The 15,564-nt window shown below is 41.2% G+C and overlaps 3 protein-coding genes across 3 annotated transcripts in view; 2 read left to right on the forward strand and 1 right to left on the reverse strand.

Annotated features, from left to right (window-relative positions):
* Positions 1-13,432, reverse strand: part of LOC135493918 (protein YIPF5-like) — a 145,184-nt gene extending 131,752 nt beyond the window's left edge. The window contains exons 1-4 of the mRNA XM_064781581.1: positions 13,332-13,432; positions 10,883-11,020; positions 9,736-9,911; positions 9,513-9,547 (exon numbers count right to left, since the gene is read on the reverse strand). Of these exons, the coding sequence (XP_064637651.1) occupies positions 9,513-9,547; positions 9,736-9,911; positions 10,883-11,013 (342 nt within the window). The 5' untranslated portion in view covers positions 11,014-11,020; positions 13,332-13,432. The remainder of the gene's footprint in view (positions 1-9,512; positions 9,548-9,735; positions 9,912-10,882; positions 11,021-13,331) is intronic.
* On the forward strand, positions 3,950-9,185 carry LOC135493914 (leucine-rich repeat-containing protein 24-like). Its single transcript, XM_064781566.1, has 2 exons — positions 3,950-4,020; positions 5,168-9,185. The coding sequence occupies exon 2, from the start codon at positions 5,317-5,319 to the stop codon at positions 7,018-7,020; it is 1,704 nt and encodes a 567-aa protein (XP_064637636.1). The 5' UTR covers positions 3,950-4,020; positions 5,168-5,316; the 3' UTR covers positions 7,021-9,185.
* Positions 13,433-15,084, forward strand: LOC135493920 (large ribosomal subunit protein uL6-like). The gene is made up of 4 exons (XM_064781584.1): positions 13,433-13,503; positions 13,887-14,137; positions 14,266-14,476; positions 14,930-15,084. Exons 2-4 carry the CDS (start codon positions 13,889-13,891, stop codon positions 15,040-15,042), a joined length of 573 nt encoding a protein of 190 aa, XP_064637654.1. The 5' UTR covers positions 13,433-13,503; positions 13,887-13,888; the 3' UTR covers positions 15,043-15,084.
* Positions 15,085-15,564: the final 480 nt, after the last annotated feature.

Genomic DNA, 15,564 nt, shown 5'->3' on the forward strand with positions numbered 1-15,564 from the left:
CACTGATAATCAAATGCGCTGATGGAACATAAGCCAAGAAATTAAACGACTCGTGTTCTGTTGACAGACGCAGCTAACCGTACGCTGGGTTCCTGTGGTGATGTATCCCATGATTCATCAGCGACATCTTTGTCCTAATGATAATGAGAAATTTTCCAACGGGTTTTGAGCGGTGATTTGATCATGATGAGGTCTTAAATTCAATTTCAATCTAAGCTGGACAAAATTGCTGGGTCGATGTGCAGATTGACGTGCATGCTGAAGAGATTGACTAACATGGTTGATTTTGGTGTGAGGAACGTAAGGTGTTCTGCATAAATCTTTGAATCCCGGCAGACTCCTGATTCACTAAGAACACACGTCGATTACCAGAATAATGATGTAATATCGCTGCCGAGGAAAAAGCGTATCGTAGCGTGAGTATCACTGCCATGAATACCTCAGACTGCGATCGATAAAAAAAGACGCAGAATAGAGAGGAGGTGGTGTCAATCAATTTACTGGATCATTCATACCTTGTTCTGTGGTAACGAGAGAAAAAACAGCCCAACTCCGATGGAACAGACTGTACCAAGCGATTTGAATTTCTTCCTGGTGTTGTTGAAACGGAATACACGGAGACGTCAGGTGTTTTTCTCTGGTGATGTTTTGTTGCGTTAGCAATATTAGCCAGAAAATGGATGCATAAAAAAACTGAGTTGTGTAAAAACTGATATATATTGGATGTCTATCTTGTATTAGTACAGCCAATGATAGGAAAAACCACCCACACGGATTTTCCCGAAGATGTTTGAGACAGCATGTTTTGTCATTTGAAGTGCAATGAACCCTGGAGGCTTGTCTGTCTCAGAATGACAACTGTTTCAGAGAACGTGTCGAACATTTTTGAAGGACTTTAAAATAAAACTGTCTGAATATGGAAAGGACTTGTGAAAATTGTGAATTCTACGTCAGAGTTTTGAAACAGCTTGCCAAAATAATCACAGTGGAACCTCCCATAACGGACACCTCTCTATTAAGGACATATCCTCTTTATTAAGGACCCCAGGCACCAAGACTTTTGCTAAAACTTGAAATCCTAAAGCAATCAGAACTCCTTCAAAACAAGGAGAATGCCAATTTCAAGTGTGGGAGTCAGTTCTTTGCTTTGGGGAAAGGCAATTTTCAATACAAAAACAATCAAGGGATTTTTGTGTCAAATTTCAATGTCAAAGATCTTTCCTTTCTGGGAAAAATCTTAGAATTTTGAACATGAATATCCTCAGTACTGAAAGACATCTCTAAAGCTGACCCCCCGCCCCGATCCGCCCTTGAATTCAGATCAAATTCAGTTGGTTGCTACTGTATTTGAGCAGTCTTTGCATGTTAGCAATTAATAAATCCATCCAATATGTCAGCGTTCGAAATTCAAGCTTATCGCCAAGGTCCTATAAGCAAAGACAGCGCTGCCATCTGCTAAATGCACAGCGTACCAAAAAAACAAAATTTACGACAGTGATTGTATATCTGGACAAAATATTTCTGGAACAATCAACACTTAAAAATGCTGAACATGATATTGTGACATTGCCACTCATTCCCCAAGATTCCACCTAAAAGTCAGGGAGCTACCACAACTCCTAAAGCCACTAACAGCGATCTTGGGCCGAGTGACGTCATGAGATAAATGGTGCAGAATGCAACCAATATTTCCTCTTCTCTTCTGCGTTTGGAATTTTGAGATTCACACTAGATCGTCAACTGATATATCAAATTAGACCATTTTTCCCAATTTTTAAATGGTCCCTGCCCCCAGTGGCCCATGGTGCACAATTGGACAATAAATCACTAAAGCAGTCGCCTGCATGATACATCATGAGATAATTTGCCTAAGTTACCCAAATCACAACATTTATCACAAGGTCATGGTATACCAAGAGCCCACGTCAATAACTATTGCACCATAACAATCAACGATGTAATAATCAAAGCAAAATGACATATTCACAAAGTCTGAATCAGAGTTAATTTCGCTAGAGATGCGGGTCTGTGCATCATATGACACACAGATATCTAAAGAGAGAGTATCAGCATTAGACGGGACAAAAAATAATCATTTTAAACGAATCAAGAAATTCAGTTCCCGTTTAACCCTGAAGACGGAGATGGTGTTGCTCCAATGATAAATTGATAGCCAGCTGTGTAGGTGGAACCTCCCTTCATAGACACCTCTCTTATAACGATACCCAGACTATTAATGACACTAGTTTTGATCCAATGTTGGTGGTTTCCATTCTATTGGACCTCTCTAACCTGGACACCTCTCTATTAGGGACAGTACTTGTCAGTCCCAAGGGTGTCCTTAGTAGATAGGTCCTGCTCAAATTGGTTCTGTTGTGAAGAGCGGCTTCTCCATGACATGTATCAAAAGGCCACATGTTGAACATGAATGATATAACGCACATAGTCACTTAATACCATGCAGCTATATCTTCCATCAAAGAGTATGGCTATTCATTTCCCAACCCGGCCCAACTCCCAAAACAACATTTAGCATTAGCGCACCACATCAAGGAAATATAATCAAGTTCCAAAGGCCGGACAGAATAATTCTTTGTTTTTGCATCCAATGAAACTCAGGAGCATCCAACTTGCCTGTACTGAGTAAGGCCAGACCAACCAGTTTTGTTCGAACTGCACATCCGGAGGAAGGGGGACTGGCTTGATCCCTGGACACACAAAATATTGAATCGCTGGTCAAAGCTGATCTCTTGGAAATCAGTGAGAAAGAAATTACTGACAGATGTACGAACTGACAGCTTAAGGTACACTTTGACCAACATCTGATATGACGGCAATACCCCTCAGCCTATTTTGGTCGAGGGGTGCGGGGTTAAAACTAAAAGGTCTAACCTTTTTGGACCACACTGTACGTCAAACTTTTCACCACTGACAACCAATCAACCTGCCATCCGTAACCCTATTCACCAATAATCAACAAAACAGGTTGGTCTGGCCTAACTCAGTACGGGCAAGTTGGCTGGATTTCACTAATTTGATAACGCAGCTAAATATCATTGCTGTGGCGGAATTTAATTTCATAAACATGGGCGTAGTATCCCACGATGACTGTTTGATCGGAATAGTGACCAGTTTTGTACGGAGTGTAGAATTGATTCCAGTAGGCCAATTGACACCAACTGAAACATTTTGTCATTCGACCAAGTACCATATCAAATATGCAGACATGTTAGACAGTGATAGGGATACATACGGATACACTTTCAATTCACTTTGTGACTTTTTTGGAGTAAACTCACATTTCGACAAATTTATGTCGGCCAAGAACATCTTAGACCAAATACGACATCAAATACCTAGGGAAGTCAGACATCGATAGGATACCTAGTTCCATTATACCGTCATAACAGATGTAATAATCTATGTTTTCAATATTGTGACTTCTTCCGAACAAGTGACATTTGGTAAATTTACATCCGCCCTAAATATCTGTCATCGGACAAAATATCAAATAGACCATAACGTCATACACAGGGATACATAGTTCTCTCATTTTATTCGAATGTGATTACCAATAGTTTACAACCTAATGCAAACTTCTGTTTCATGGAGCAGGCCCTCATTTAGGATAGCATAACAAAATGATTCCTGACCCGCACTTTTTATATTCGTTAGGCTAATAAGGCTCCTTGTAATTAACTATGACGTAACTTGGCAATCTGTGTTGAGCATATCATGCCCTGTCGACGGCAACAAGTGGAATTTTGAAATATGGTCAAAATTATGTGGGAAGTTGTGAAAATTGGGTGCATAGGGGCACAAAACATTAGGATGGGATGACGCACGAACTGATTTCTTTCAGGGCGAGTTTTGATGAGTAGGAATTCTTTCCAGGGAAGTTTGATTTACATTGAAAACCAGGAGACACTCGGTTCTGATTTTACCACGAGGAATCCCGAGAATTGAGAAGTTGATTTACGAAAACGTGGAAATTTGTGGAGAGGAGCTTAAGCAATAAAGGTAGGTCAAGCTTGGGATTTCCTATACTATATTCAAATGAAAATCGTGCCCTATGGCCTCTAAAAGATCTTTGGACACCCAGCATCAAATGGCATCAGCACGATGCTTCAAAAGCATGAAAAAGTGGCTCCAACACCATTTTAAGGTTTTCCAAAAATTTCATTCTCACATTCACAGAGAAAATAGATGATAAGAGAGTTTGTAAAGATTCTCTTCATTATGTCAAAACTCTGAATCTTTCATTTAAAATAGGAAGGGAGGGAGGATTGGGTTATCGAACACTCAAAAGCATCCCTTAAATGTTAGATTTTGCATCTTTTTACTTGTAAGGTGAAACTATACTGACTCCATTTTGCCAATCTAAGAAACACCACTACTCATCCGAACAATATCTTGCCTGATTTTGGTGTCTGAAAGAGTTCTGATGTTTCTAAGTTTGGCAAAATGGAGTCACTAGTTTCATTTAAAGCTATGCAAGATAAAGGAAAAGCCAATGTTTTAACTACTATAAAGTGGCTAAAGGCTTAAGGCAAGAGAAACCACACACTACGACAGTAGGCCAAACCACAATTGGTCACTTTATCTTGCCAACAAAATAGACAAAACAGAATATTTTATCGTATAATTTTTCAGACATTTACAAGAAATAGCTTTCCCAATATCAAACATCACTATTGCCTTTCACAAAAAATTATGACTGAAACTCTGATCAAAGACCAGAGACCACGGGTCAATGAGACTATTCCAACCCAAGTTGAGAAATAAGTTGTGTATTCCATCAGGGAATTTGTGTCTGAGAAGTCAGCAACAAGGTTGGAACAAACCAGACGAGAACTATAGCAGATCAAAACATCAATTGGTTAGTTGTACTTTGATACTTTGAGAAAAACAAGGAACAGGAAAGTCATTGATCCACATGAAGAACTGAAGCTACCCCCGACCACGGAGAAGTTATAGTTCTTCATAGCATGACAATCGTTGTAGCTATAACGAGGTTGGTTTGTTCGAGGAATGATACACATTTTATAGTCTCATATAATCGAATCATACCAAACCCGAACATGATATTTGTGTGTAGCTTTCGATGTCAAAAGATCAAAGCGATTGTCGTAACTTGGTTCTGAGGATGTGTAATTTCTGTTTGCAGGAAACCAGGAAAGATGGATATCGGCCATGGCGGAGATTGTAACCGAATAGACGCACGCCTCGTCGTCGAGGAGTAACGTCATCAATGGAAGATCACCTCAGACGCTATCTATAATTCCTTCGGTAAAAAAATCTTCAGATTTCAAAAACATGTTTGGGCGCATCGTCAAAGCTGTGTCTCTCTTTCACGCGCCAGTGACAATGTTGATAACGGTAGTGATCGGGCTTGTTGTCGCACACCCAATCTACGCGACCTGCACCGAGGAATACCGCAGCAGCAACCGCATCATGAATTGTCGTGATCTACGACACCTGCCACAAATTTTGGAAAAGGATACAGTCCATTCTTTACTCATCGAGGACAGCTCCCTGCAAGTTCTACAGGATAACGGTTTCGTGAGCTACACAAGTTTGTTGTTCCTCAGATTCAAAAACTGTGGAATAAAATCTATCACACAAGAGGCGTTTTTTGGATTAAACGACTTGAAAACCTTAAACATGGAAGGGAATCGTTTGACGTCAGTTCCGTTTAACATCTTCCATGATTTACGTGCGCTCCAACACCTATATTTAAGCTATAACCCAATCGAGGAGCTCACTGAGTTTGCATTTCTGGGCCTACCGTTACTTGAGACGTTATCTTTGGAACACTGTGACATTAAGAAAATATCCCCACAAGCCTTTATTGGATTAGATCGCTTAAAGACACTGGATTTATCATACAATCGTTTGAATACTTTAGACAGTTCGATGCTACGGAGTCTACAAACGATTCATTCTCTAAGTGTTCTGTATATTTTCGGCAACCAATGGATATGTGATTGTAACTTACGCTGGCTGCGTAAATGGTTGGATGGAAAGGACCAATCACTGATCCTTCAAAATGAGATGGATATGCTGATGTGTTCCGGCCCAAAGAAATTAGAGGGGCGTGACCTAATGTCGATTTCGATCAATCATTTTGCCTGTAAGCCCACGATCGTACCAAAACATTATGTTTATAACGTTGCTGCACGCTCATTGGTCAACCTATCGTGCGACGTTCACGCCAATCCCGCGGATAACTTACGCTGGTATAAACACGGGTTTCTCCTCTCTGAGGAAACAGTCAAAGGTGAGGCGGTAACCATCGACGACATGATACATGGGAAAACTGACATTAGGAATATTACAATGGTTCATTTGATTACGCACGCTGGGATTAACGATACCGGCGATTACCGCTGTGAAGTACGGAATTTCGCCGGGGAAGCGTACGCGACAGTCCAGTTACAAATCAAAGATCCTAAAACCGGTTCAAGTAGTAGCTCCCTCCTTTGGATGAATACAGGAACATTCATCGCAGCGGTGGTCGGCGGTGGCGTGCTACTTTTGATAATCTTGACGGTTTCCATATCATGCGCGATAAGTCGTAAACGCGGCAAACTACGCAAAGCACAATCGCAAGCGGCTAGTATAGCGAGCGATAAAATTTACGCTGCGAAAAGTGAAATTGTGCCCAGTATCCACGAGGAGTTAGATCCATTTGGCTTTGTAAGTCCAGAGCCACCGCCGCCCCCTATAAGGTCATGGGTCAGGAACACGGCGGGTTCACGGCAAACCGCAAGCGTCGACCCCAGTCGTAGCCGAAACGGTTCGTCACCTTATCATGAAGTATACTGGTCAAGCGCGACATCAACGCCAAATCGCTCAACCTTCCGACCAGCGGACTCTTTCTACTCGGCACGATCAGAGCGCATGGCGCAGTATGACGCCGTCAAGGCGCGGTCGCTACCAAGGAACTCCCTAAACTCAGATCCGATATATCACATTTACGAGGCAGCTCCTTTTGAGGAGAATTTGTCTTATGTATAATACTGCCAAATGAAACGCAAAAACAGTGGATCTTCTCTTAACGGACACCTCTCTACTTTAACCTCTCTTTTATGTTTAATGCAGAAAAACAACACAGTGGAATCCCAGACCACTGGATTAGGCGGTCCCAATAACCAAATTCACCCCTCTAACCCTCGTATGAGTGAAAATAGAGTATGATAATATTTGTTCCGTAATGACGCTGTTCTATAAAACCACTGTTAGGACATGACCTGATCCGACTAACTAAGTCACATGCCAGCGACAACAAATACAGGGAATTGGAAAGTTTTATGATTCTTCTCTGAAAATATCATTACAGTAGAACCTCTCTTAGCAGACACCTCTCTATTAAGGACACTAGTTTTGGTCCCAAATTGGTTGTTTCCATTCGATTTGACCTCTCTTATCAGGACACCTCTCTATTAAGGACAGTACTTGTCCCAAATTTGTCCTTGATAGAGAGGTTCTACTGTACATGACGTATCATAAACTTTCCTGCGTGGACTGAGAGCTTTAGTTAAACACTTTTAACTACTCTGATTAGGGGAGACCTTGAGTGATTAATTGGCACAAAACAAGAAAAGAGAAATTAGCAATAATTCCAGCGCAAACTTCAGCAACTTATTTTGAGAAGTATCTGCTTTGGGACTGCTGAATGGGATAATCTACCAACCATGGGAAGGCCTTCCAAGCTGGGCATTAACTAGGTCATCATTATCTGTATTATTATCATTTGTAATGTAAAGTAGGGGGAAACCAGCGATCCTAAAGGAAGCTTTTGCCGTCGAGAGAGTTGTCATTTCTATACTGGGATGATGGGAATCAAACCTGGTACCTCAGAGGTGACAGACGCTGATGTTTTCACTGGGCTACTCATCCCTTTGACGTCAAGTCTCACACAGTGCAAGTTCAGGCGTGGCATCAATAATATTTGGCAATTTGTGATGCAAGTTTTAGGGGAGAACAGAAACGCAAATTTTTTTAGATTTGTACTTGGCCGGGTGACTCAGCTCCCCCCCCTCCCAACAGAAATTGCCAGTTAAAAATTGGATTGTGGCACACATAGGTTTACATATGTACCCAGCAACCAGATTGCAACAATTTCCATCTTTATGAACTATGCCACGCAAACAATTCCTTATCCTGTATCAACAGTCAGTGTCAATAAAATCTCTGTGAAAAAATGACAAGTTTGGACCCGATTGTATCATTGGCATCATGACTATGATAGAGTTCTGCTGCCTAATTTCCACGGAATTGGAAAACAAATAATGTATTTTTCAGTGAAACTTGACACAATTTGTTAAAATAGCTATTGATTATTTGTCCAAATCATGATGTGATAATTTGAATTCAAAATTCAAAACGGCCCGTTTTTTACACTGAATGTGATTTGAAGCATTCTCACAAGAATTTCAAAATGCATGCAGGAATGGTCTATATTGGGATGATGGGAAGGACCAAAAAATGGATTTTACGGGATTGACACCCTTATTTCAGTTAGATTTGGGAGAACTCGGGAGGTGGGAAGAAAACTGTGTTTTTTTCTTATGTGAAGCTGCCATTTGAAAAGCGCTGGCATGACCGATCGGACCACACAACCAATAATAACCCCGCTATTTTTAACATGACAGTGTCATTTTGCTTGTCATGTGTGGATGACCCTGAAAACATTTGAAATCAATGTTTTTGTTTTCATCATCACTTCGTCCTGCACATAGCTTCAAGGACATGAAGATTAATTTGAACTCCGTACTATGGGTTGACCATTTGATACTCTCCTGTTACTCAAGTCTCATAATCAAATCTAGAGTCCAGGAAAAACGTCAACACATCATACTACAACTGCAGGGTACATTAACCAGGATAGATGTTTACTGAGTCACAAATTCATGTTCTATGAACCATCGTTATTTGATTCGGGATGAAACAGCCCCTGGGGGAAGCATCAAGGCAGACAGAATTAGATGCAAATATGGCTAAATTGTATTTTTTATCATTTCATCGTGTTCATGGCAAGAACGAGGTACTAAGGGTTCAGTTATTCCCATAGCAGGCCTCAAATTGGCCTTTTTTCTGTTATATACTTAAAATCATAAATATAGTATATATATGCCACTGTGAATGTCTTCATAATGCATGTGAGAATGTATTAATTTCAATAAATATATGCACATTTCTGGAAAACATTATTTCAAGTCAGTTATTTCATAAGGTATTCTCAAAGCATATCACCTCATCAGGGAATTACCTTTCATAAAAGTGAGCCAGGCTTGGAAAAGAGACTTGAGGATTGCGATTTGAGATGCTGAATACTGCTTACGTTTATGTTCAATGAGTTGCCATCTATAGCATTTGGATCAAACTAATGTTTGTGCATATTTAGAGAGACTGCAGCTGATTAACTGAAATGACAGTACGACACAAGGTGCAAGTCACGTGCAGCAAAATGCTTAATTCAAAACTGAATGTAGAAACAAATGACTTACCTTCTGTATGATATGGTTAAAATTAATCCCGAGTTCTGAAATTGAAGAGTTTGATTAGAATTTAATAGTATGTTACTATTTGTCAAATACACAAAAATCTTATATAATTAATTGTTTACAAAACTTTACGGACCATACTTTTATTCTTCGTCATAGGAAAGCATCAAATTCTGCTTTATTTGAGCCTTAAAATGGAATTAAAAAGTGAAAGACAAAGTCGTACCTTCCATCAGCGGCAGCTCATCCTCAAAGTTATCCACTCCTGGTGGTCCAACAGGGTCAGGGGTCAAGATGGACCCTGCGTAAGGTGACCCAACCTGCTGTCCATAACCGGACTGGTCATAACCGGACTGGTCATAGCCGTAAGATTGACTATTGTAGTCAAACTGACCGAATTGACTGAAAGAAAAGGAGATTTCATAACGATAACGTGATGCCTATTTGTTCACAAATTTGAAAATTTAAGTTGAATTTGAAAATGGTAAAAATATGTTCTGATATTTCCACTATGGACTGATACAGTAAAAGTTTCAGCAAATTTGCATGAACATGCAACTACATGATGGCAATGTTTATTTCTATTTACATATGCCACTAGAAAATACAATGAACATGAATGACATAAGCCTTTAATTTGTATACAACGTTTATCAGTTTTGGTTTTCTGAACAGATGACTCGATAGATGGATAAAACTTAGTGCTGCCACCTAGTTAATGATATTTTGACAAAGATGGCATTTTCAATGGCACTCAATTTTGCACTCAAGTTCGATTCTGAATAAACTTGAAGTAAGGAGAGACCAGGGGCATTGTGGTTAGAGCACTGGTCTCATAATCAGCAGGTCATGAGTTTGACTCTCGGAAGGACTAGCGGTGTTTCATCTTTATGTCCTTGAGCAAGGCACTTACCCTATTTGTTCCTCTTCACCCAGAAGTAAATGGCTCCCCAGCTGGCAGAGATGGCCAAATGTGAATGCTTGTCCTGAGCCTTACATGCAGCTCAGATATGTGATAATCACAAGAGATTTGAGCTAGAATCTAGAACATACTGGCCAATAGTTGGTTTAATGACTTGAAGTGCTCTGAGCAATGAAACTGCATCAGCACTCCCTAATGAAGAATAGAGAGGAACACTGGCCAAAGGGCACCATCCTGACCACACAGCTCTGGGACTCTGCGGTGGAACTCTTTAGGACAGCAGACTTTGATACCAAAACGGACCGACTGTCTAGCGTGAATCTCAACACAGAAGAAAAAGAAGTTTCGTCAATTATCATTTGAAGTTGCAAGCCGCCCGAATAATGATGATAACCATGTATGCTGCAAATGCAAACTGATGGAACTTCTTTTCAATATAAAATCTCCTTACGTGTCTTGAGGTGTGTATTCCTGTCCTCCTCCTCCTCCTCCTCCCAGATCATAACCACTGCTTCCAGCATCATAGCTGCTCTGGAAGAAGCCATCATCTGTGCCAAACTGACCTTGGCCTTGTCCAGCCATGTTTATACTGAAAGGAAGGAAAATGGAACATATCAATGTAGACCAAAGTTATTTCAGGGTTGACCGTAGGTACCACCATTTTTGCTCAAACTTGAAATCCTAAAGCAATTCCTAAATTTGGGCGAGTGTTTCGAACGCAGAAAGAACAGTTGTTTCTCAACACAAATGGCAACATTGCAGTTGTGTTCATAGAACTTTTTTTGTCTATTACATAAACATGTTACTTTTCTGGTTGTGATAGACTGTGGAGACCACATCCAGGTCAGGGCTGTCTCCTGGTTGTGACAGACCATTGAGACAACCCCCACATTATGACTCTCTCTTGGTTGTGACAGCCTGTTGAGACCATCCCCAGGTCTTGACTGTCTCCTGATTGTAACAGAACGTCGAGACTACCCTCAGGTTGTGACTGTCTCCTGGTTGTGAGAGACTGACCAGACTGCCCCCAGTTCGTGACTTCTCCTGGTTGTAACAGACCGTGCTCAAGTTGTGTCTCTCCAGGCACTCACAAATGAGGCAGAAAGACTGGCTGCTCTTTTATACTCTTGGACTGTTTTGTTTTTTGCTTTTGTCCGTTGCCAGTTTTGGGCAGAAGACGAACCATTTCCCTGTTGTTTCTCATCTTGCCAGGGATACAATTTTTTTAAATATTGACTTTTGGAACAGGTGAGCTCGACTGGCTCTTTAGTCAATCTTAGGGGCAGAATTTCAATTGCATAGAGGGAGGCCTCCTCTTTGGTGTGCAGCAAATATTCACCCAGTTTGTTAAACATCATTTCTTCAAAAAGTGAAAATAAGTGCTCTTTCTAAGATAAAGGAGCAAAATCACACTAGGTGAGCACATGGTCCATAAACCATTTCATTTCCACCACTTGACTCTCCCAAGCATTCGACCCCTTAATCCATAACAAGTGAATTGCATCGAGGTTATGTCACTTAGGTTATGTCCAATGAATTTAAAGACCATGCATAAAATGACAGCTGGCTTGTTTTGACACCTTGACAATGGCTAACCAGATCAGACAATAAGGATTTTTAAAATATTCATAGTCAATGAAGGAGCTTTGGTCACATGACACTTCACCCACACCAGATCTTACCAGTTGGGGGTGAGGGAATCAGTCTAGGATTTGCTTTGGAGTGAAGTGCAGTGTGTGCTTGGAATGAGTGTCTTGATTTGGAAATACATGGATATTCTCAGATTCTTACAGGATTACATTCAACAGCTGCGTGACCTGCACCCTGATGAGGTTTGTGTAGTCTCAGTCCACAATATCATAGAAACTAGGCCTAGGGTCTTGGTTCTTTCCATGTTATTCTGTAGAAAAAATACTTTCCATGCATGAAGTGCACATGGTACATTCCTTCTTGTCTAAACTCTATCGACCTATTTGAAGACTGTTTGGGCTCTGACCAATCACACGTTTCAGCTGGAAAAAAGTGTCACAAAGGCTTATGGCATTAATTGTCAGAAGTAAACTTAGGCCTTCTGAAGTGTGCGCATTTGATTTGTTTGGGCTCTGATTCGTCTCTGTCAAAAAGGCCAATTGAAACTAGGCCACAGCATTGTTCAGGTGATCCATATGAGTAACTGACAAAACTCAGCATCTGAAATTTGTGTCATTTCCCCAAAGAATGGTTTCAACAGTGACAAACCTGAGCCCTAACAAAACAAATGGTAACAAACACGCACACTGAGAACAGGTCCCAAGGACTGTGGCTCTTAGTCTTTCTTCCAGGTGAAACATATGGCTGGTCAGCACCCAAACAATCTTTATCAAAATGGTCTATATCCCATTTGCGACTATTGTCGGACACGCCACATTTTGACACAGGGTATTCTAGAATCACAGAACGTAATCAGTATTGACATTAAATCAATGAATACTACACTCTGCCTAACACCCTACGCCTAGGCTCTAGCTACACTTCTACACCTAGGCCTACTGCGTGTGTGCAGTCGCCGAGACCCAACCATACTCGCCAAGAAAAAGATCAGATGCTTGGAGCTGATTCAAACACAACAAACTGGACTGGGTCAGTGGGTGAGCCCATATTCTAGCATCAGCCATCATACTAAGCTCAAAATGTAGGTGTGAATCCCTCACTGAGTGACGGACAGTGACACTCTTCTGGCAGTCTTCTCCTATGCACACACAGCACGGGAGCACAGGCAAACGCTAACACTAGGCCTAGTTAGCCTAGTTACTAGGCCTAGTAAGAGCAAGAGAAAGTGCTGTCATTGCTGTTTTGCTCCGGTCCTGAATAACTAATCAAATCATTATCAACAGCAGATGTTAGGTATTATTTGTATTTACAAATTGTGAAAATGTGGTTGAAATCTGAAGTCCGAAAAGTGTAGTTTGTAGCACTTTTTTGCGGACGACGTGGACCAGGTGGCGGAAGTGTTTGAAGTTTAAAGGTCCGCGCAAGCGCAGAGCCATACCGGCGAAATTCCGGTTCCTGTCTCTTACAATCGACCATCGTTGAGTAAGCCAAATTTTGTCTGATATCAAATTTAAATCGGCCAGTTATCTATGAAGTAAGGGCCATCGTGCCCTGAAAGATGAATAGTTTTAAATACGAGATATATATCTATTCAACTTTGACAGAAGTTCTGTAAATATCCTTCGAGAAGTAGTTGAAAACATGTCGCAAATTGCGAGGTTTCAGATAGACCTTTAGCGGATCTGATGCATGTTTGATAGTAATGTAAACAAGTTACAATGTACGTACATGCTGTGAAGTGTATTGAGGGATCATGATGGCTGTGCTAACTGCATGATCTTGTTCAACAATCGGTGAACGACTTCAGCACCACCAGAGCACTGCACTGCACTGCAGTTTGTCTGATTGTTTTCCACTTATTTCAGAGATGAAGACCCTTCATAGCACTGAAAGCATCGACATCCCCGATGGGGTCACCGTCAAGTGCAAGTCACGAACTGTGACTGTCAAGGGGCCACGTGGAACACTGCACCGCAACTTTCACCATGCTGCAGTTGAGATGTCGGCCACAGGCAAGACATTGACCGTCACCAAGTGGTATGGAACCCGCAAGGAATTGGCTGCCGTTCATACCGTCTGCTCTCACATCGCCAACATGATCAAGGGGGTCAGACAGGTGCGTAATGTTTCTCAAGAGGAAATCATCGAATTGGAGCTACATGATAAACCTTTGTTTGATCTTAATATTTTCAATTGTTAGCAAAAACCTGTTTCCAGTTCTGATCAGGTGGTCGTTTATTCCAGGGTTACAAATACAAGATGAAGTCTGTGTATGCCCATTTCCCCATCAACGTGTCAATTGCTGAGACCAGTGACAGCGTTGAGATCAGGAACTTCTTGGGTGAACGTTTCTTGAGGAAGGTACCAATGGGCAAGGGAGTCCAGGCCAAACAAACTGGTACAAAGGACGAAATCATGATCGTCGGCAATGATATTGAAGCAGTCTCAAAATCTGGTAAGTTAGCCTCTCAAGCCATTGTCTGTCTGGCGTCAAATTGGTTGGAGAGAAAACCTGCCAGATATGTAGTATTGGAGAGGCAGGAAAAACAAAACTCATTTGTATATTACGTAAAAGGCAAAATAACCTGGACATTTCGCATATTCTGGTTCCGCGTACCATTGTATGTAGTAAACACCAGGGAAATAAACATTGACGACTGTTCTTTGATATTTCTGACGCGATTTCAGAGATGTTTTCTGCTGTCAATGACATTTGCTGATTCCCTTCAATGGTCTAATGATCTAGTATTTACCTAACTTGATCATCAGACCACGGGTAGTGTGCAAGCAAAGCATTGTGGATCAAGCAAAACAGTGTGCAAGCAGAAAAAAACGGGCAGTACATCCTGTATCCATGGTTACCTTTGAAAATGGCATCAAATTCACTGTTGTCTTTTCCTCTTTTCAGCTGCCAGGATCCAGCAGTCAACAACCGTCAAGCGAAAAGATATCCGTAAATTCTTGGACGGAATCTACGTGTCAGAGAAAACTGTCGTGGACCAGTTACCTGAAGAATGCTAAACTGTATATTTAAATATTGAAGAAAAAAATGACTGTAAAATATTTTTCGTCTTGTTTGCGTCTTTTAGTTATGAGCTCGTAGATAGATCCACTGGACCACTTCAAGTGGGAAATGGCTTGGAGGCGTGTGATCCCCGCCTTTAATACTAGTCGACTTTTAGGCCATTTCCCAGCTGAACTGACTTCTGTCACCTCTGTGATTTGTCCTGGTGGGCAAATTATGACATTGTGGAATATGCCCTCCATTACTGCAGTAAGTCCTCACATTCCTGTGTCCTATGGCAAGGACTGCTTCACAGTACTAAGGACCACCACAATTATGCTACCAACGATTTGGCATGGACAAGGATTTTCCAGGCCCCTCCAAAAAAGACTGGCCTTTGATTGCAACTTGTCCAGCTCCATCCAAAAAGACTTGCGCGATTGGTCCCTATTGATGCTCCTGGCTTTATGTCGACCATCCTCCCAATTTGTCCTTTGCAGGGGGTCCTCAGATTTGTATGCACATCTCATCTTGGCCAA

Source organism: Lineus longissimus, chromosome 9 (assembly GCF_910592395.1).
Source record: "Lineus longissimus chromosome 9, tnLinLong1.2, whole genome shotgun sequence".
Classification (NCBI taxonomy): Eukaryota; Metazoa; Nemertea; class Pilidiophora; order Heteronemertea; family Lineidae; genus Lineus; species Lineus longissimus.

Bases quoted from the DNA above. Each gene is read 5' to 3' on its own strand.
- LOC135493920 (XM_064781584.1), top strand. From the start codon at position 13,889: ATGAAGACCCTTCATAGCACTGAAAGCATCGACATCCCCGATGGGGTC. The intron at 14,138-14,265 runs GTGCGTAATGTT...CGTTTATTCCAG, and splicing joins TGATCAAGGGGGTCAGACAG to GGTTACAAATACAAGATGAA. The intron at 14,477-14,929 runs GTAAGTTAGCCT...TCCTCTTTTCAG, and splicing joins TGAAGCAGTCTCAAAATCTG to CTGCCAGGATCCAGCAGTCA.
- LOC135493914 (XM_064781566.1), top strand. From the start codon at position 5,317: ATGTTTGGGCGCATCGTCAAAGCTGTGTCTCTCTTTCACGCGCCAGTG.